General features: G+C 53.9%; 3 protein-coding genes across 3 annotated transcripts; 1 reads left to right on the forward strand and 2 right to left on the reverse strand.

Annotated features, from left to right (window-relative positions):
* Positions 1 to 893: 893 nt before the first annotated feature.
* On the reverse strand, positions 894 to 2357 carry Z520_08711 (uncharacterized protein; the record flags this gene model as incomplete). Its single annotated transcript, XM_016779207.1, has 1 exon — positions 894 to 2357. The coding sequence occupies one exon, from the start codon at positions 2355 to 2357 to the stop codon at positions 894 to 896; it is 1464 nt and encodes a 487-aa protein (XP_016629714.1).
* Positions 2358 to 3234: 877 nt separating this feature from the next.
* Positions 3235 to 5823, reverse strand: Z520_08712 (uncharacterized protein; the record flags this gene model as incomplete). Its single annotated transcript, XM_016779208.1, has 6 exons — positions 3235 to 4218; positions 4266 to 4517; positions 4573 to 5320; positions 5390 to 5497; positions 5569 to 5583; positions 5663 to 5823. The coding sequence occupies 6 exons, from the start codon at positions 5821 to 5823 to the stop codon at positions 3235 to 3237; spliced, it is 2268 nt and encodes a 755-aa protein (XP_016629715.1).
* Positions 5824 to 15937: 10114 nt separating this feature from the next.
* Z520_08713 (uncharacterized protein) lies at positions 15938 to 19426 on the forward strand (the record flags this gene model as incomplete). Its single annotated transcript, XM_016779209.1, has 4 exons — positions 15938 to 16111; positions 16172 to 16738; positions 18772 to 19202; positions 19255 to 19426. 4 exons carry the CDS (start codon positions 15938 to 15940, stop codon positions 19424 to 19426), a joined length of 1344 nt encoding a protein of 447 aa, XP_016629716.1.
* Between the last annotated feature and the right edge of the window lie 2050 nt (positions 19427 to 21476).

Below are 21476 nucleotides of genomic sequence, written 5' to 3' on the forward strand. Positions count from 1 at the left end.
GGCCGGCCGAGAAAAACCAACCCGCAAGGGTGAGTTTCGCTTATCACGAACCAGAGTTGAGCTGCTTCGTCGTTAAGTTTTTGCTCCTTGTGAAGGAGGGGCTCGACACCCCTATTTTTTTGTTTTTCTGCGTGCCTGAGTGTGATCAAAAAGGGGGGGGGGTGGGAAGACACGGCATGGAGAGGTCAACGCCAAGGTATCAAGAAAGAGAGTGAAGAAGCGAAAAAGCCAGACGGGATGTGTAGCAGGGTAGATGCCAGATACTGCCCTTGTCCACTATGTGTAATAACAACAAGTCTGCCTCCTGCCAGAATTCAAATATCCCAATTCAATCAGCACCTTCTCACCCGCTTGCTCCCTGGCATTGATCCCGCATGTCAGTTGATCTTCCATTACTCCTTCAGCGTTTCTGTCTGTCTATCTTCGGCCATATTATGTTTCATGTTGTCGGGCACGCCGGTCTCTGTACCGCTTCTGCCGTCGTCTGCTGCTGCTGCCGACAGTAGAATCTTCCTCCTATTGCGCTGGGCTCGAGCGCCGCAAAAAGTTTGCGTGTGGTCAGCATGGCGGCGGATGGGGCAAAAATCCCAAAGCCCGGGACCTGTATTCTCCTATTCCTGTCCTGGTGCATACTCGCAAAGATCCCCAGCAGTGGTCTGCGAGCTCGGCTTTACTGAATGAGGCCGCGGGCGAGGAAAATCACTAGACTTGTCAGAGTAGATGCCCTGCTGGGATGCTGGTCAAAGACACACTTCTTTCCATATTCATTTCATCAACAGAGTCAGCTGGTATGCTCATTCTTGCACCGGTCAGCTTTAGGGGGGCGCCCCTTCTCATTCAGTCTTGTTTTCGTCATCGGCATCATCGTCCATCGCCTTCGTCTGCTGCCATATTCATATCCAATTTCCCTCTCCCTTTTGCTGCACAGAGACGTCGACCCCCTGTCCCCTCGTCCCAGGCTTTCGCCGAGACTTGCCTCGATTGCCGCCTTGACTTTGACCCGCCATCAGGGCGTCTTCATCGGCATCAGGCTCTCGTTTTGACTTGCCCCGCTGGCTGCTTTGAGTGATCGGCACTTGATTCTGTCCCTGGGTGGCCATAATCGCATCTCCGTCCTGGTCAGCTGCTTCTGCACCACCGTCATCACCTTCCTCTTCCTCCCCCTCCTCTTCATCATCATCATCAACATCTTCGTTATCTTGCGACCCTCCCGGCAGACGCCTCATTTCCTCTTCAGGATCACCATCCACGGAGCCGCCATATCGTTCGTGCCATATTCTTGCTTCGTCCAGCTCATTGATGTCCAGAGGTTTAGACCGGAGCCAGCGCATTCGGGGCCCGCTCTTCGCTCGTTCCGATACTTTGAAGCCGTAAATCTTGGGCTCGTAAATTTTGCCCTTTCCTAAACCTGGCGCAAGGTTGTGCGTGGCAATGCCGTTGATCGTTGCTGGTTGCGGAGGTAATGTGGCTTGAGCAATGGCGGATGCAGATGTCTTGTCGTCCTTAGCTGAGGTGATGCCGGGGATCGGGGGAGCCTGAGGTAAGGTTAGGCTCGAGCTTCGACTGGCCGTTATGCCCCCACGCGTGGCATTCCCTTCGTTGGGACTTAACGTGCCTTCCAGATCATCGGTTGCCTGACTGCTGGGGTCTCGAGGATTTCGTTTCTTGATCGGGGCAACATCTAGATCTGGATAGGACATGAAGAAGAGGCATGGAAAAGTGGTCCCAAAAAAGGCACCGTCGACCGCCTGAAATCTAGAATTCGGAGGGGTGTAGACGTCCAGACAGCTTGGACAAAAGAGTTTGACCGTCTGTTGCCCAGGGGTGTCGGTTAGACCGACCGGCAACACTTTTGCTCCAGCACAGTACACCCGAGGGCAGAAGCCAAAATGCGATAATTCGTACTTCTCCATCATTTGCTGAATCCCCGGTCTGGAAGTGATGTATCGAGCGTGTATCAGACCATACAGAAGTTCCGCAGATGACTCGATGACAGAGGTATCAGATGAGGTTCGACCGTGTCTTCTGCCGCCTGCCGTGCCGCCAGATTGTCGCCTCGACGCCCCATTTTGATTCGCAGCTGGCTCATCCAGTTCGTCTCCCAGAATGCCATCGTCTTCTTCCTCCTCTTCCTCCTCCTCCTCTTCTGACAAGGCCGACGAGTTGGTCTCTGAAGGCTCCACATCAAGTATCATCTCCAGTGCATCCTTGTACATGGGCACCTGAGCTTGCAGTCCCGTCAGGTTGAAATCGTCTTCGATGAAATCTTCGCTGACTTCAGCAAAGTATTCATGGCCGACCAGGTTGCAGAAGGTGCCAATCCAGCTATCTGGACTCTGAGAAGAAGACTGAGACATCTCGTTTGAGAAAGTGGCGGAGGAGCTGGTGAATTGCTGATAGTAGAGGGATTCAGAGTATTCGGAAGCAATTTCGAGCCTGTCCAGGCCAGCGGCCAGGGCGGAGGCTTGTTCGGCAGACAGATTGGGATAAAAGTCGCGTTCAACCGAGAATCTTTTGTCTGTGAGGGTTTATCTTCCCGGTGGAAGGAAAGGTGACGAGAAGGTGAAGGAGTGGTCTGGCGCGGGGTGGGAGGGGTCAGGAAAGGAGAAGGACGGGTATCGTGGGCGGCATGGGGAGGGTTGCGCTATTGTCTTTGGTTCTGGACGCCAGAAGTCTCGCAGTTGCTTTGCCTGCCTGCGTCCTAGGAGTTTCAGGGTGTTGTTTGGACAGGAGGGGGTCAGATCAACTCAGATGGTGGCTCAGCAGGCTGTGTTGATTCAGGAGCAAGGATAGGCAAGCGGTGAAATCAGACAAGGAGCAACTGGCAATGCCTTGGATGCGGCAACATGCACAGATGCGCGTGCTCAAGGTGAAAGCCGATCACAATCTCTTGTCTGGGGAATCCTAAAGGAATGATAGGTGGACGATAGCTGGATATGAATTCCACGGCCGCACTTTTGACATGCGCCCGGAGAGCGAAGTGGACGTCGCAGTGAAGTCCAATCATGCCCAATCAATAGCGACGCAAGCGGGCTTGGCGCCAAGTCATGTGATTCAACAGCATGGCCCAACACACAGTACGAGGTACCTCGTACCACGGTGGGTTGTCACCAGCGAGCCGGGTCCTTGAGAAGGCTGGCTAGCAGATAGACTTAATTGTGCATTCATCATAATATCCTAAGATCGTTTCATGAGCACCAACCTCTTCTGTGAGTGCCCCCAGACTGCCAACTCTCAAAACAACTCGTTCATAATCCTGGCAAATTCTGGCTCGTTTCCAAATGCATTGAACCCTTCCGCCATGCTGATCTCCCCGTTTGCGCCCACAAAGTTGAACGTGTCCGGTCCCGGCGTCGTAGCTCCGTAGCCACCTGCCAGTTCGAACAAACTCGACAACTCATTCGTGATCTGCAATGCGTCATCCGGGCTAACTCCTAGCTCTTGCTGATTGGGGCCTCCGTTCGTCTGGTTCGAATTCGAAGTACCATACGCCTGCTGGTAGTCGACCTTGTGTCCGGCAAGCCCAGCCATTGCCATTGCAGCGTCTGAATGAGCGTCCTGTTCAGCGTCACTCATGCCGTTGCCTCCCCTTGCCAAGAGGCCGATCTTGTCACCCATATCCTTCAGCCCACGAATGGTCCGCCATAGTCGCTTGGAAACATGTGACTTGGTGCTGAAACCCTTGACAATCTCAATCGCCGCGTAAAACTCCTGCCTAGTCTGGGAACAAAAGACAGCCGGAGCATGAGCCACCGACAGGAAGAGCACAGCGAGTGCCTGGACCAGGAAGTAGTTGTACAGCACTTGCTGGGTCTTGTAGATATCAGACATCTGGTTGACTGCGGTCAAGGTGTTGATGGTGTCCTTGGCCACGTCAATCACGTTCTGAGCGTAGTGCCGGTTCTCCATAATGCTGGTGGCGGAATGAAGGATGGGACGATAGATGGAGATTCGTGCCTGGTTCTTACGCAAATACATCAGAAGTCGGAGACGGCGCACCCCGCGGCCAGGTATTTCATTCTCTCTGGCAAGGTCTCGATTGTTGAATTGCAATGATTCGGGTAACTGTGCGTACCACTGCAGGATCTGGTAATCTAGAAATCCGATTTCGTCTTTCTTCGTGTTCTGTCCCGCCTCATACGCGAGGTTATGGTACCAGACCTTTGTAGCGATTTGGTTGTACTTGGTAATGTGTTTTAAATATGGATGGCTCTCGTCCTGCCGCGGATCAACGGGGGCCCTGGAAATGAATCAAGCCGACTTACCGGTTCAGGCAGAGCGGGATCAATGTCTGCATCTTGCAACGCAAATGGCATGCCTGTGCCAAAGCTCCAGCGCCGATCGAGCGCATAGACCGTCCAGAAGATACGGATGGCTTGCTGGTATTCAGCTTCATTCGTAAAGGATTTGACCAGTGAATCTTTTCTGTGGAGGCCCATTTCTATGCACATGCGCGCTGCGATGCCAATGAATCGCCAGGCCTGTGCCTCTTCGTCCTTTTGGAAGTAGAAAGTGGCCTGTTGGTAGAGATCAGCTCGCGTGGCGTGAGAGGCATAATGGGTTTCGTCTTACCGTCAATACGGTCAAAACCACGGACTTGATGTCAAGTGCGGTAACCAACTTCAAATCCGTCGCCGGTTTTGCCGCATCAAAGAATCTCTGGCCAAGCTCGCTGCGTCCGTGCCCTTCGACCGTCAACGTTATAGCCAGGACCATCTTCAAAACAGTGGTCTCCTCATCGTCGAATGTGTCTGCGCCTGGGAGGCCGGGTTGGCCCAGCCCTGTTCTTAGGGACGCTGCAATGAACTTGTACAATGAGTTTGCTTGCTTGAGTACCTTGTCGATGTCCACCACCGGGTACATGATACCAATCTCTTCCTCATAGACTCGACACAGACGAACAACTTCGGAATGGTCAATCAGCCAGAGCGGGTCTTTGCTAGGATGAGGCGGGAGCATCATGATCGGTGATGCTGCCCGGCTTCGATCGCGAGACATCATCCCATCGTCCGGCGCGTTGTGTGTAATGCCCATGGTCTGCAGAGATGATTTGGCCACATCCAATCCATACACTGTGCTTGTCGGGCCATGGAACTGAGGCAAGGCCTTGGGCTGGCTTCTTTTCGGCGAGATGAGGGGCGGTAACGTACGCGACGCCGACACGGACATGGATCGGTGGGAGCCATCGTGGGAGAATTGCGGGTCGATGGAACCCGAATAGGCTATGTCAGGCCTGCTTCGCAACTCACTCAGGCTCGCGTAGAGGTCATTGACTTGCTCTTGGAGGGCGGCGATGTGTTCGCGCATCTGGTTGAACTCCCTACTCCGAAAGTCAATAAAGAAAACACACAGTCAACCGATACTTCAGCTGATCCAATGGAAGACGCACGCAGAGTCTTTGAGTGAGTTCGTGCAACAGTTCGGTGCGTAGATGCACTCGAGATTCAGATTGCCGCATCTTTGGCACGGAGTGTTCCCATTGCATTTTATTTTGCGCCTGCAGTTGTCCCCAAAGTGTCAGCCTCTATCTCGAAGAAGCGCAGGCGGGCGACAAAGAGGTCTACTCACCGCTTACACTCGTTGCTGTTTCATTGACAGAATCCATGTCAGCATACTCGATCATCTCAAAAGTCCTAACCATTAATTTTCCCAGGGATCCTACCACGCAATCGAGATATATCTGTTCCTTTTCGACCTGGTGTGTGATTGTTTCTCCGTCGTTGGGTCAGTCTCGGCCTTGCGTTTTTCGCCATGGCCGTTGGATTGGGGAGGGGAGGCATCGGAAGCGGTGCCAGTGCCTGTAGCCACGCTGGAAGAGACCATGATATTTTGGGTTCTCGATTACAACAGAGCCGCTTGAAAGGGTCGACAGGGCAGTGGATAGGGGTGGAGATATTTCCGCGATTGACCGTGAGGCGAGGCTGATGCACTGGTAAGAGAAGCGGAAATAAGAGAGAAAATAGAGGGGGAGGCGTGGGAGGTTGCAGCGCAGGCTGGAGAATGGAGAGACTGGAGAGAGCTGTGGCCGGGACGGATTATCTCACCTCCGCCGGAAAAACTCGCTACTACTTGTGCGGAGAGAAGGCGGGGAAACCTGGCCAGCTCCGTCCGCTCCAGTGGCCTCCTTGCCTCCTTACCTAGCAACCTAGGTACCTGCCACGCCTGCTTTATTCCTACACCGTCTCTACGCTTTGAGCTTCATATGTTGTACAGGGCACGCGATTGATCTAACAAATACTGTCGAAGCTGACCATACTGTATGCTTCTCACGATACTCCCACTGTCAAGGCTCTCCCCAACAGACTGGTCCCCTAGAGCCCGGCAGATGTCCGCGGTTCGCCGTGCCCCAGAGAAGGAGGCACTTGTTATTTCTTTTTCCCAGACGCCCATGCCGTCACGGTATCCTTGCTTGCCTCAGTCTCTGAGAGCTGGGCGAGGCAGCAATGCATTGGTCTATTTGCCACGACTACTCTTGCTCGCCTTCTGCTCCCTCCTTGCTCCATTGTGTTTCGCACTTGATTCAGTATCAAGGCAACCCGGCCACGGCCACCCCCTTGCGGCCCTAAGCATCATTATGTCTCGGCCTTGCTTTTGAGATTGCGCTCGAAAGATTGTCGCGATTGGGCTTGATGCTATTGCGGTCTCTATCCAAAGCCAGTGACGACATGCCACGGCCTTCAGGCGTCCCACGGAGACATTTATGTCGCCGGTGGTAACGTACCGGGCAATAGAATGCTCAGAACATACCTTGGAAAATATCCATATTGTTCAGGATCTTGCGACAACCGCGTTTAGGTTGCCGGCCCAAGAAGGCCTGAAAGAAAAAACAAAAATCAGTGGTTTCTCCATGTAACCGTGTGAACAGCGAGGCAGCGAGAGGAAAGCTTGAGGGTGTGTGGGGAGACAGACACTTGGACTGATTGCTTTCAGGCTCTACCTTCAGGGTGCCAGTCTCGCGACACTGTACCCCTGTCCACACATTCTCGGTATATTGTCCTTGAGCGGAAGTATTGAGGGAGATAGTTTGTTGGGATACGTCTTGACTGCATAGCTTCGTTCTTTCAATACACCGAAGGAAGCAGTGTTCAGGGCGATGGGCTAATTGCCCCTTTTCGAAGCGTGTTGAACGACGAGGATCGTTGCGCTGGAAGTCTGCCAAGGAGCCTGTCGCGATCCGCAAGAACGAGAACCGGACCATCGTCATACCATGTGAAACTCAATCCCTTTGAGTTCTGTCAAAGTGAAATGTTGAATTCACCTCTTCGAGAAGGGCAGCCTGAGGCACGCACGCAACCAACACACATACCTTCTTCGCAACCTATGCTATACTTGAATTAGGTAAGGAGTATTGACTTTTCTTATCAGTCGTTGGGTTGCAACAGGATGGTCACTTTCTCGTGGGAAATCATTCTTCACTTGGCTGCAAAACCCCCTTGCCGGGGCTGTTTCGGAACTGCAGAAGGTTCAGAATGAAAGGAAGTACCGGTTCATGCAGCAGAGCCAATGAAGCTGGCTAGAATGTAGATCGGGCCAATGGTGTTGCAAGAAATGGCCGAAGAACTACTGCCGAGTGGAAAGCCTCGGATCCTGTTCTTGGAGGGAAGCTCAATGTCTCTTCCTACCCCCTTTTCCCTGCATCTGCATATGGACATGGCAGACATGTGGCACAGCGTATCGCCCAGATGGAAGCGTTCACACAGTCGACATCCTCGCTTCTCACTGTCTCGCACACTTGGAAGGATTCCCTCTGGGCACGAGACCATGTTCTGGACTACCAGTAATCCAAAACCAAATCGACCTACAAGGGGCTGGTCGAGACATCTGGACCTGATGCAAGACGAAAATGTTTCTGGCCGGTGGCAAACGCGACCACTTCATCAAAGTAATTGACCCATTACGGCAATGACTGAAGCGCCTGGCATATGTGTGCCAGGCAGACATGCTGCAAGCAACATGTTCCTCTGCCGTCCAGTTCGTGACAACCGGCACATGCCGTTGTTGAATCTCTCGATCCTCGGAACCTGGGAGATTGATCCCCATCGCATTGGCGTGTTTGGAGTTCTGCAGGTCCTGTATCGATTGCAAACCAGCCCATCCATGGTGTCCCAGGAAGCTCAGAATCCTCTGCGTCTAGGAAGGATCGTCGAGAACATTCGAACGCTCTTTTCATTGTTCCCCGTCCATACGTCAAAGGAAGCGAATGCGTTTCTCCGTCCAAGGGGCTCGGGAGCCAACCAAAGCGTGAACCAGTGGTGTCCGCCCGCCTCTGCATGGAGACGGACATGTGCATTGGAGGGGGGGATCCCTGGTAGGACGAGCAGGCAGGATGCCTGCAAACGGCCGCACCCAAACTGTTGGAGCTCTTGGAGACAGCACCACCAGTCTGGGTGACCAGTACATTCCCGACGGGCTGACATAAGGCCAGGTCTGGGAACGAGGATGGCAAGGACTTTTGCTGATCACTAATTTACTCGCCCTTCTGCAGGGCGAAAGGGTTGGGATTTTCCTGGGAGAGGTGATCAACCGCGCATTGCGTTTGGAAGGATCATTTCAGATATGACACGGGAGTCTTGGGCCCCGAGTCAAACCAGCGCGCGTCCGCCCCAGACCCCGTTCTAGCCCTACGACGAGCTCTCCCCCCTTTACCTTTCTCGACTGGCACGGTCCCATCCATCCAGGATGACAACGGTACCTTTTCAAAGGCCTACCTAGGACTTGGGTGGTTATTGCCTCTTTAACAGGTGAGAGGGGCGATGCTCACTGCCAGCTATACCCGTTCTTTCAACCGAGCCCTTTTCTGCTTGGAGGATTATGTCAGAGAGTCTTCCAATCAAACAGGAGCGTTTCCACTAATTACGCCCGTAGAGTGAATCTCCAAGGGGGCCAAAAGCCGGTGATTGGCGCGGTCGTCATGGCAATTGATCACTCACGGTGATTGACCAGAGAGAGGGAGAATAGGTAATCCTGTCCCAAGTGGCAACCACCACCACCACCACCTTGGGATCAGAAGAGGCAAAAGAGGGTGTAGCAGATGCATTTTTGTGGCAGATCTACGCCTGCCGAACACGAGAGGCCTCAAAGGCGCAAGCAAGGTGAAAAAACGGGGTAAAGTGAGACTTTACACACACCTCTTGAAGCTAGGACATATGATTCAAGGAGGAGTGGAAATACTGCGTACTCCTTGCAATGCCAACATCCACCTTGGCTTGGAGCAGACGGATATTGGAGGGGGAACGGGAGGACACGTAAGTTTTCAGCCTCTGGGGGCGCTTTGCCTGAGGGTTGGGGTTGTTGGCCTCCGCCCACAGTGATGATGATGATGAGGTTGACAGAAACTAGGGAATCAAGACGGCGATTATTGTACCTAGGGGGACTTGTATGGGGTGGTTCAACGGTGGTGTGCGTTGAAACAGGTAGGGGTTTTTGTTTCCTGTATTCCAAATGCCCGACGATTGTCGCCTCCCCGATATCGCCGACCTCAACGCTCGCCCGGCTCGGGGATGAGCAAGCAGGAAGAAAACCGAGACACGTGAGAGGCGGGCTTAGGGGAGAGAGGTTGGTGCAATAATTCGGTGTCTAGGAACGCAAGCCTGGGCCCAGGTATCAGGAGGAACGGGGGAAACATGTTTGTTTGACCAGCCAACACAACCAACTGCCGCCCCCATGCATGCATGCATGATTCGGTTTGTGCAAAGCAGCAGCAGCAGCAGCATCAAATTTCGGCGATCAGCCAGAAAAAACCTGCCGCCCCTATATTTGTGTTCGATTGGACTTGTCTTAGGGCAGCCAGCACACCAGTGAGTGCCGTGGCCAGGGCCGTTTAATCTGTTTCGTAGCGCTCGTAGCGCGTGCAGCCCGGGGAAGCGGTGAAAGCAAAGCAAGCAAGGTCGAAAAGGGCCAGATCCCCGACAAAGAACCAAGTTTTTGTATCGGCGAAGAGGCGGGCTTCTGGAAGCAAAACTGTACCAGGACAGACCTTGTCCTCCGTCGGTAAAGAGGACCGGGGGGGGAGCGACGACGACGACGACTACGCGCTCTTTGTGAAAAGCATCCAGGTACATGACAGCTAATCTGTCGCTCCTACAGCGAGCGCAGTTGAAACGTTCCCCTGGATTCCTTCAGCCTGGTGTTTACACATCAGTGGCTGTGGTGCAGGGCAGGCTAGCATGGAGAAGAGTAGGTAAACTCGTAGAGACAAAGAAGGGTAAACCATGGGGGATTCGCCATGCCAACTCACTCACTACTGCAAGTGACTAACTACCCGCTACTCACTACCGACCCTACTACTCGTGTGAGTGTGTGGCCCTACTCACACCGTTGGGCCCAAACGTGACTGGGTGCTGGGCTGGGGGCGGAGGAGTAAAGATGCCCAAGGGGGAAGGAGCCCTAGCAGAGCCCTAGCGAATTGATCGCAAACGATCATGAAAACATCCCTACGACAAGGTAGTTAACTTAGCTTAATTGAGGGGGGGAGAAACGACAGGATTCGTACTTTAGCGGCCCCATCGCGGAAAATCCGAGCTGGGATTGGTGGATGCCGGTTTCTGGCACAAAATAGGATATTCACAAAACAACAGAGAACAGCAAGACGAAACGGGGCCCGGGGGGAAAGCACCAAGGTGCCCTAGGACTGTTCCGGGAAGGGTACTTGAGGCGTGAGAAAGGGCCTAAGGCCGTAACGAACGCGCAAGACCCAGTTGTAGAGAAAGGGCGGACGCCCTTTGGACGAATGAGATACCAACCGGGGCATAGGGTGGTGGTAAGCGAAGCAAGTCATAATGCCCTGATGGGGGGAAGGGAAGCCCTGGGGGTGCATGGGTGGGTGGTGGATCTGGAGAGCGTACATTAGGGCGGCCGAAGCCTCCAATGACTTCGGCACTTGTACCGGGAAATCGAGTACTCCGTATTGTTCGACATGTTACCCATGCACCAAGAACTAACTTGGGGGCCAGTATAGATTGGCTAGAGTGGAAGCCAGCAATAGATGTGGGACCGGCGGGGCGCGCTTATGAACGAGCCAATGGCGGTATGCATGCCTGCTACCAAAAAGGGTTTGGTCTAGGCTGTTGAGGGTCTGGCGCTAGGGTGATCTCCTCGACCAGTCGAGGTACTAGCTAAAGTGCGTTTCGTGCGTAATGGTACCGTATCAAGCTTCTTCGTTCTGCTTCTGGAAAGTCGCGAAACAAGCGACTGCGGTATGACCAGAATTTGGGTCAAGCACTACATCTCCGAGTAAAGCAATCTAGACATAATCAGTTAGCAATCTCGCCCTTCCGACTACAACCTTTGGAAATATACGAAAAACTGTGGCCGTGCAAATCGCTCGCTGTAAAGGGTACCTCCAGGGTATGGTGTGGAACTGCGCGACTGCTTTGCTCAATGATTGGTGGCTGAGCTCAACGGCTGGGATGCCACAGCAGGATCGACGCGGCACTTACCTTGGAGGGCCTTTATTTTTGGCTCCCTTTGTCAGCTATTCTTGAGGGCGATGCAGGGTGGGCGATCGTTGCGTTGGTGCTGGCACTAGGTAAAGTGCTAATCGCTGCGGAAGCCCCGTGGCGCTGGACCGCTGGTTGACCGCTGGCTAACCTGTCACGCCCCAGACGCTTGAGGCGAAGTTAGTCTCGCCCCCGAATACCACAAAGGGATTGGTGTCAAGATAGGGAGGGGCTCCAACGGTAATGATCCTTCAAGCTGTTTTCGGTACTGGGTCACCCCTTAAGGCTGACGGAATAATCGTCTGTTCATTGGCGGAAAGAGGGATATCAGTGAAGGGGTCTCGTTGCTCAATCAGGAAGTCGGGATGGGGGTGTGGGTTCCATGCCATGTTCCTGCTTAATTAATTATGCGTTTCCCCTTGCCAATGGCTATTTGTCTCTGGAACATTGGTCTGACGCCGTTTCTCTTACCTCGTGAGGCTTTTCGCTTGGCCAACCACTCTGCTCCTTCGATGGAAACACCGTCAGGCAACGTTCAAGCACCCTTATTAATATCGTGCATGAACGGTCGACGGAAACAAGCGCAGCGCACCATTTGTAATTCCGCAGTGTCGTTTCAAGATAGATGACCGAACATCTCGTTCATGTCGGCGCCGCCCTTGGACTGGTTGGTTGGACATTGCTGCTTTGTACCGAAGCGTGACGATCTGAAATCGCAAAGTCGTGTCCAAGTCGTTGCCCACCTTGCCCGTGGCTTCTCGTACAGAGGATGACACAGCACCTTTTCGAGGCCCCACATCTCTGACCACCTCATTCTGAAGATTGAGGGCTCCGTTTTTTTACCTTATTCCAGCCGCACAGCCATGTAACGTTGAGGAATCTGGAGAATGTCCTTTTGATAAGGCCATACAACCTTGTCCCCACATCTGAGCAGCTACAGAACGGTCCCGGTACCACGTCCCTGGAAACCAATGACAGTGCCGCTAGAGCAGAGAGTGACTTCTGTATAAGGCAGGTCGATATTTTAGGGCTGAGATGGATTCGTTCACCTATCTCATGGGTACCCATCACAGTCATCCAAGTGTCGACATGGCCCAATCGAGCAAGAACGCATGGTCATGAAGCTGCGGTTCCGACTGAGAAGCTCGGTATTCGGTACCCTGGACCGTGGCTTATTGAGGATACCCAGTGTACCTCACTCTGGTCAAGTCTCGCCCATCTCGGTACAGTGAATGACCAGAAGGCCGCCGGCGACCTAATTCAAAGCTGGCGTATCTCGTGCCCGGGTGAACATGATCCAGCATACCGAGTGCTCAAGTTGAGTAGTCCCAGCTGGAAACTCTCAAGGTGAACATGGAATATTTGAAATAACCGCCTTTAGTAGCGGGGGCGGAGTACCCGCAGCCACGCTCTAAATGGCAACACGGCCACAGGTTGAATGCCGGGGAATATAAAATTCAAAAGGATGAAACTGTGGTGGCTGGAAAATGGCGACCGGCGGTCCAGAACTAGTCGGCTCCTCTCGACATGGCTGGGTCCCGCGGGAAATTAGGACGCCAACTTACCTAATGATGCATGGGTCTTCGTTCTCTGATATCAAACTTTCTGTGAGGTCATGCCACAGACAAACGAGGTGACTCTCAGGTAGCCTGAAAATAAAGCTTCCGAATCAAAGAGGAAGCTGGTGCTCATAGAGACAGAGGTAGTGGCGAGCAGGCCCCGCCAGCCAATTGATGGAGGATCCCAAGTCAATACCCTCTCAACTTGAGGAGGTAGGACGCCCGAGTTTGTCTTCAAGCAAGATACCCGTTCTGTATGCGTCTAGCTGACATAGGTGGCCGTTCTGGTGGCGATCATTACTGAAAGATCAAAGGCCGGGCAGAAACAAGCACCAGGCAGTGACACGACGCTCTCGGAACTTCGCCATCACCATTAATCATCAGGCCAGGCAACCCTGGGGAAAGCCTATTTGCAAATATGTCTCGTCGACTGAGGCAATTATGTCATTGCCGACGCTTCTACTCGTAGTTACTGTACGGAAAGATTGTTGCCTCCGTAACTGCGTGCACAAGAGCTGGTCTGGGATGCCTGCTGTTACAAGTTGAGAATTGTGCACTGGAGATCCGGATCGTCCTCGGGGTCGGTTTGGGCCATCAATTTCGAATCCGATACCCCAATAGTAATCGGCACCCCGTCATTCAAGGGTGCGCCCGGGATTGCGGCTTTTGCCGGCAATTGTTGGCCACCGCGCACATCTGCGTTGCGGATTTCGAAGTGGTTGCTGGAAGCAGTAGACGCGCTAGAAAGAGACTGCTGTAACCAGTATATCCGCAGATCAAGTAAGAGTAGATGCTAATCGGGTATTGTCCATTACAGTAGCAGAGTCCTCGTACCTGATAGGGATGGTTGCCGCGGCTATAAGGATGATTGAGTCAGCAAGCAATGTAGGTTGTGGAAAGCTTTGAGGTATCCTTCGCGTACCCTCGGGGTTTGGTTTCGTATTTCGTTCATTGGGAGGAAATAATGTGTCGTGGGGGCCATAGGGCCGGGCACATGTACGAGGTACAGCACAGAAAAAGGTAGGAGGTGTCCAACTAGAGGGTGATTTCTGGAAAAGACATGGGTATGGACCATGAGCCAGGGGCCCTATTTCCCCTACTAGTTGTAGTTGTGAAATCGAAGGGGCCAGCGAGATTGGCAAGGCGGTTACGCACCCCCAGTACGTATCAAGAGGGATATTGCTCAATTCGTCAAGAATGGACAAGAATGCGGCCGCCAAGCTCGTTCTTTAGTATGTTCAGTGGGGCCCTCGTGGGCGTAGGCGAATGGAGGAGCAACCAAACAGGTAAGGGCCGTAAGGACTTGGATTCGCTTTTCATAGGATACGTACGGTAGGGTAGGGAGGACAGGATGTTTTGGTAGCCGACCGCGACACCCCCAGATGGCAGGGCCAGGCAGGGCAGGATGAAACGAGAAGGGGGAACGAGAGGCGACCGAAATCACAGGGCGGAATATGAGCGGGAGGATTAGGGGAGGTATATCGAGAGTATCAGTCTGTGTTGGTGTGGTGGAGGGGTTGGTGAGAGGTGAGAGGTGAGAGGTAAGAGGGGGTGGGAGACGTGTGGACGAGTGTTGGTGAAGGAGAGGGCAGTCGCTCGTTGGTCACAGACTCAAAAGAGCTCCATGCGTCGAGGGAATGACCATGAAGAGCAGGTCACGTAGGGCAGGCACGCAGTACGGTAGAGAGGTACGGGAGTTGGAGCCACTAGAGAGGGCATGAGCTCGTACGCTCGTAAAATTGTGAGCTGGAGAGCTCTCGTGGGCTTGGGTTCCCTCAGAGCTCCGCGCTTCCGCAGCCCGCAGCAATCCAGCACAGGGCCCTTTGGGTAATTACCTATTATTCTCTATGAGTTGTCCTCGCTCGGGGGGCCCTTGGGCCCTGGTGCCTTTGGGGGTGGGAGGGGAGAGAAGGGGGCCCAGCTAAAGTGCCCAGTAAACTCAATGCCCAGTGCCCAGTGCCCAACACCCAGCACCCAGTGTCCACTAGGTACCGCCCACCGATCACTGATCACCCAAACAAGAGGCGGGCGGACAGTGTCGGGAGTCACGAAGTGGCCGCTCGCTGCCTCAGCGCAGACCGACTTTCGCTATTCAGAGCAGCAAGGGCCTAACCCTGTAGTGGTTAGGCCTGTGGCAGGGGCGCAGCAGCTACGACGTTGCACTTCTGCTGTCTCTTCCCAAAATTCATCCTTCCATCACTATTTCCGTCTCCTCCCGCCTCCTCGTTCGTCCGCAGCCCTGTCCACCGCGTCCACTTCTCGCTCTTCGTCTCCTCTTCCACCATCGTGGGCCGCGCTATCCATACCCTGGTCAGGACCGCCGCAGCACCCCTGCCACTTCCCGGGGCGGTCAAACATCCCTGGCTTTCTTCTCGCAACTCCATCTCCTCCTAAGCACCCCCCTCCCTCCCTTGTCGTCCCGCCTCGCCGCCTCGCAGGGCCAGGGCTTGGTGGGCTGGTCTGGAATTGTCATGGGTTCGACCACCACCAGGTAGGCTCCAAAGAGAGCACCTACGGTAACTTGGACAAGCAGCAGCACAGCAACATGTGGCTCCAACGCCTGCGAGGGTGGAGTTTAGACGCACGCACCCCCGGTTGAACTTTTGCGTCTTTGAGCGTCCTTGTGCCTCCGATCCCCTGCTGCCACCCACTATGCTCCATTGAGGCATAGCGGTAATTTATGTTATATATCAAGGGACCTGGTATTGGGGCGTCCCATGCACTCGTCGTGCTGGCCATACGGAGTACATATGATTGACTCGTTTCCCTGATCACATCCAAACTATTAAGACCGTGAACACACCCTCACCCTACATCTTCGATCTTCCTTCTTCTTATCCAATATCAATCCCAAAGAGTCCTGTTCCATCACTTTGCTTCACCACAGGCTTCATCGCTGTCCTTCCTCCTTGCCCATACCCAACATCACCATCACCCACAATGCATCGGAGTCAAAGCTACTCCTACCCGCAAGCCACCATGGCCGGCCATTCCAGATATGCCTCCACCCATGCCAGCAGCTCTGCCTTCAGCGCATCTGCAAACCCGAATGAGGACTGGACCAAGATCTCAGACCTGGCTGAGAGACGACGCATCCAAAACCGGATTGCTCAGGTAAATAAAATTCTCCGTTAGCGGTAGTCAATTGTTCAATATCCTGACCCACGGAAACAGCGAAACTATCGTAAGAAGCTCAAGAGAAGACTCGAGGACTTGGAGCGCCGCGCCGGGTCGTCGTCTGCCTCGCCGGAACAACAGCACTCGGAACTGGCTACCACTCCGGCCAAAGAGACTTCCCAGAAACAAACTCAATCCATGGCCCGCCAGCCATCGAGATCAAGTGTATCACACGAGATCCCGAGAGCCTCGCCAGAGATTTTACCTTTGGACGACCACTCGTCACTCTTTGACACTCCGGCTGGCCGCCATCTTTCGATTCATTCGCAACCGGCATTTACCTTCTCGTCATACCCTCCGACCACAGCATATCTTCACTATGAGCACCAACAACACCCCACGTATGACAACAACACGGGCTATTACTCGAGTTACCAATACCCAGTAGACGTGTCCTCGTCGAGTCTGCCACCGACGTTACCCGCCATGCTGCCCTCGGCGTACGGGAAGCAGGACCATCTGTTCGGAGATGACGACATGTTAAGTCCATTCAGCATGAACTATGCCTCGCTTGCCGGTCTGGAAATGCCCTCAAATCAAGCCTACTCAGGGGCCAATTCACATGTAAATCCCACCACTTTCTTCTCCCGTTCATATTCCAGCCCACACATCTGAGCAGCACCAAAAGAAAATCCTCTGTGGCGGCTCAGTCCCAAAAATCACCGGCTTTCAAGTTACCAATTGCCCAGCTCAAATGCTGACTTCCTCTGGCTAGACACCACCTCTGACTGATCCATACTCGATGGATTCCGCCCACAACTCGCCCAACTACTTTGATGTCCCGCTCACGCCCGTGTCAAGGACGGCGAGCCCCAACATTCACTTGTTCGACATCAGCTGCAATTGAGGGCCACATCCTTAATGTTTTGCGATTGGCAAGCCACTCCCACTCATTGCCGTCATTGCGGGCGCCATTTACGGGCGCCAACTAATTGGCACGACGGCTTCTACGACCAGCGGCTCATTTGCTCTTTGAACGGCGTCCGATCATAGGTGGAGAGCGATCATTTGCATTTTGCTACGGATTGTTTGTTATGATTCACCTGGCTCAACGCCCAATTTACCGAAAAAAGGATTTTAGACTTGTACGGACGCCCTTCGATGGGCAGGAAAGGGGGTGGTGGACGGGGAGGGAAAGGAGGTTTGTGACCATGGAAGCTGCCAAAAAGCCAGCTTCCTATCAAGCGAGGGGGTGTTCTGGATACCACATGTAGCCATACCAGCCTGAGGTACAAGGGCGGATGGTGGAGGACTGGTGTGTCGACGAGTATCAGTCCCCGATCCCGACAGGGGCTCAGCAGCCCGACCCGGGATTCACAGTTTTTAGTTTATGAAATTTATTGGTGACCACCAACCAACACATCGGGCTTTGATTTATTGTGCTCTCGTAAATGTGAATGTGAATGTGACTCTGGAGTGTGCCGTGGGATCGAGCCCCCGAAGGAAGACGCCGAGAGACCAGAGAGCAGAGACGCTGAGATGCCACGCGGGAAGAGGATTCAGATAACGGGGCCTTGCATTCAGCCCTGCCAGCTGAATATGGGCTGGTGGATAGGGCAACCTGTCAGGTTACAGAAGTAAAGACCGAAAGCGAGGAGCAAGCCAGCAGGAAGCAGCAGGAACGGCGACCAGCTGCTGCTGCGACTCTGCGAGCCTGCGACAAGGAACAACAAAGACCGAAACTACCAGCCGCAGTGCCGCACAATGTGTGCGCCATTTCTGGATGTGGTTTAGTCACTTCCGCCTGGACCTTGGGCCCTCGGGCTGCGGGCTGCGGGCTGCGGGCATGAGCAAGAAAGGAACCGTCCACAGCACCACAGCACCACAGCACCACCGCACCACCATCAGTCGCCGACCCATGGCTGCACAACCGCCTTCCTGACCTGGGTTCATATCCCCTAGCTGTGGTGTAATGAGGTGTACGAGATATCTTTCGTCTCGCCAACAGGGACTTTGATTGCCATGCCATCCATTGACGAATCCTCCTCCCCCGTGGCAAGCAGCATCCTCCTAGAACGACCGCCGACGCCCCTGAAAATAACCAAGACCACGCGCGCCGTTGAGAAAAGTCTAGAATTGAGATTGTGACCAGGGGATCAAGGACCCTTCGAATCCTTCACATCCGTGTGTCGGATTGCACGTTGAGAGTTCACAGCAAATCGCCCTCATGGAACCGCTAAGCCTGCGTCGCGAGCTTTTTGGATGGAATATGTAAGCAGTGGTTATTTTCGACCACGCGCGCGCAGTGCCACTTTTCCCCCTTTGTAATATCATTCTGCCCTGTGGCGTGGCGCCATCTCTTGCACCAATTAGGAAACGGCGAAGTGCTAATTGATTGATTCCCCTGGCCGTTGGGGCCTGGGGCTTTAGGGGCTGGCATCTCAGTCAATGGACCTCCAGCGACGATAGAGTTCGCGGCGGCAAGTCACAGGTATGTACGAAGACTGCCATTGTTGCCTTGTTCATCCCGAGGGTGGTGAAAGATTGCCTCTACTCTTTCGCTCGGTGCCGTTCATCTCTACGAGGACCGTCTGAAGCGGCCGAAGAGGCGTGTCGGGAATATGTCCGCAAGCTCATATGGGTAATGCCTTGAACAGTCCTACCTGGAAAGCCGTGGCACGGCCGCCTGCTTTCGTGGAACTCTCGACTTCGCTGCTCTGGGCGGGGCTGGCTTTGCCTCTCAGCGAACTGTTGGCGACGATCAACGCTGGGAACTGAGTTCCTTTGCAGGCCTTGAGGTCTCGATCGATCCCTTGCAGTCCGACGACAAGGTCTACACGCTGATCCTCAAGGACGAGATACTTCCTCCCAAGACAGCCAACCGCCGTGAACAGGCGACGATATCCTGGGAGTATGATTTCTCAACATCCAAGGGCCGCCCCAGGATCGACAGCCCTACCACCTCGTCTTGCCAGTCCATCTTCATCCCATGGGACCACTTTAAACCCACATACCGTGGCAAACGGGCCAGCACACCCAACGGTCTGGACTTGAGCAACATCAAGAGGGTCAGCATCATGATCAGGAGGTTTGATGGTTGGTCCGCTTGAATAATTCGTAAGAGCTGACAGATTCCCAAGCTTCTTTGGAACTCAGAACGGGCATTTCCACTTGCACGTTCTTTCCATCGTCGCGGCCTCGACCGCCAAACCCGCAGATACGCCGGCAAATGTGGCGGGCCACGGCCAACAAGAACCCCCAATTGCCACCGTTGTTGCTGCATCTGGAAATGGGACAAGAGATAGACACTAATGTCCCTGTGGAGGCCACTCTGGGGGGCAAAACGAGATGGAGAGGCAGCGAGCAATTCATTCTCGTGTCGCCCCAAGGTTCGTGGATCGTTGGGTCCAAGGGGAAATCACTGTTGGCAATCGGTCGATTTCCCCCGGAGCAAGCACACACACACACACACACAAAACTAGTCAGCGGCGGTCACAACAGCATCGCCATGATCGCCCCCCACCTGGTGACCACCATTGTCCACCTCTTGCGACCCTTGCAGCAACTGCGGAACTGTCATTTGGTCTCGTCACGGGCAAAGCAGCATGGTCGGCTCCCAGCAGCGAATGAAGCACAGCTGAAGCTGTCTGTCCCCCCGCCGTCGTCAAGTGCGGCTCCTTGGCTGAGTAAGGTCATCATCTCCACTGCGAGCAAGCTACAGAGCAGAGCAAAAGGACATATCCGCATTCAGAGTATCAGGAATACCGGTAAAAGCCTCGTGTATACTGGTACCAGTTCAGCAACTCAAAGTGGCTTTGGAATCGAGCCAAAGGGTACTATCCGACTTGACGTTACATGCGCCCTTCAGGTTTTGGACCATAGCCACGAACGGCTCGCTGTTCGTTGCCGAGAAGGGTAATTCTTACTTGAAGCCCACAGGCTGACATAGCCCGCTTGGCGCAGCCCTACCGTATACGCGGTATATGCGCACGATTGGATCTCGGTGGACTTGTGCGAGAGGGCACTTTGCAGAGTGGCCGCGTAACGTTTGGTACCGCTGGACATGACGCATGAGAAGGCTACAAGATGCAGTGTCGCGACGCCTTCAAGGGGTAGCCTATTCGTGACGCGGGCTTGAGTTCTCTGTAGGCATGGTTGTTTCCCTAACTCCGCCAGGTGGCCGTGGAGAAGGAGATTAACTGGTCCGGATCTGCAGAGCGAGAAATATGCATCTACGCATGTAAATGCCTCATAAGGCTCTCGGATTTTGCGTCTCAGGGGTCGGAAAAGGATCGATACGGTGTGTTCAACTAGCCATGGCATGCGCGAGGCTTCGCCCTCGACCAGTGGCCGCTGGAGAAGACGTGGAATCCACTCGAGAGAGCCGGTGAAGCCAACTGACCGAGACCACACGTTCAAATCCCGCCCTGACTAAACCTGTGCAGCAAGCATATCACGGGGCTCTAGGACTTAGGCATTGAGACAAATCAAGCCGTTGTTGGATAGACCTCTACGCGGTAGACATCGGGGGCTTGCAGAGTGAGCAAGGCTAGGCTATACTCCGGGGAGCGTCTAGCCTTTAGACGACAACAGCACCAGAAATACTCTCGACATTGGCATTACCAGACGATACCATACGACTCTGACAGGGGTTCGGGCCACACGAAAGGTCGGCTTTACCGTAATGGTTGTTTTTGCGATCTTTGGGGGCCGTTTCTGCGTGACCGAGACCAGATGCCTCGGCACCCGCTGCTGCTCATGTGCCAGGCTACCAACCCACGGACAGATGAGGTCCCTTCGGAGACTTCAGTAAATCTGCCAGACGGACACGGTGCATTTGATGCTGCCGAAATCCTGCCCCCAGACCTGCTTCGGCCGATTGTTCTCTACGGAGGCGGATCGACCCTCGAGCCTCGCAGGCTCCAACGAATACTGGGAAGCCGAACACACCGAAAGGGATGGTCCAACTCGTACGGTCCCTTTGCGAGAGCATAACTCGGGTTGCATAATCCGATTGCTAATTGCGCCGAGCCTGGATGATGCGTTGCGCACATTTCCAAGACCCCAAGACCACCATATGCAGGGCCTGATCATTCATCAAGAAAAGAAGAAACACGCACATACACACGCAACGCGCCCTTTACGCCGCCTCTCGTGTTGGACTTTGGAAACGAACGTGGCTGTTTGTGGAGATGGGACAACGTCATTGAAACGGGAGGCCGCATACCTACCCTTCGTACCACGCAGCGAACTGACTCGACTCCGCCGCCACGCAGCCAACTCGCTAGACTCTCCATGGCAACTATTGCTAGCTTTGGGTGCTTGGAAGAAAGAATCAATACGGGGGCCTAGAATGCCTATG

Source organism: Fonsecaea multimorphosa, assembly GCF_000836435.1.
Source record: "Fonsecaea multimorphosa CBS 102226 unplaced genomic scaffold supercont1.20, whole genome shotgun sequence".
Classification (NCBI taxonomy): Eukaryota; Fungi; Ascomycota; class Eurotiomycetes; order Chaetothyriales; family Herpotrichiellaceae; genus Fonsecaea; species Fonsecaea multimorphosa.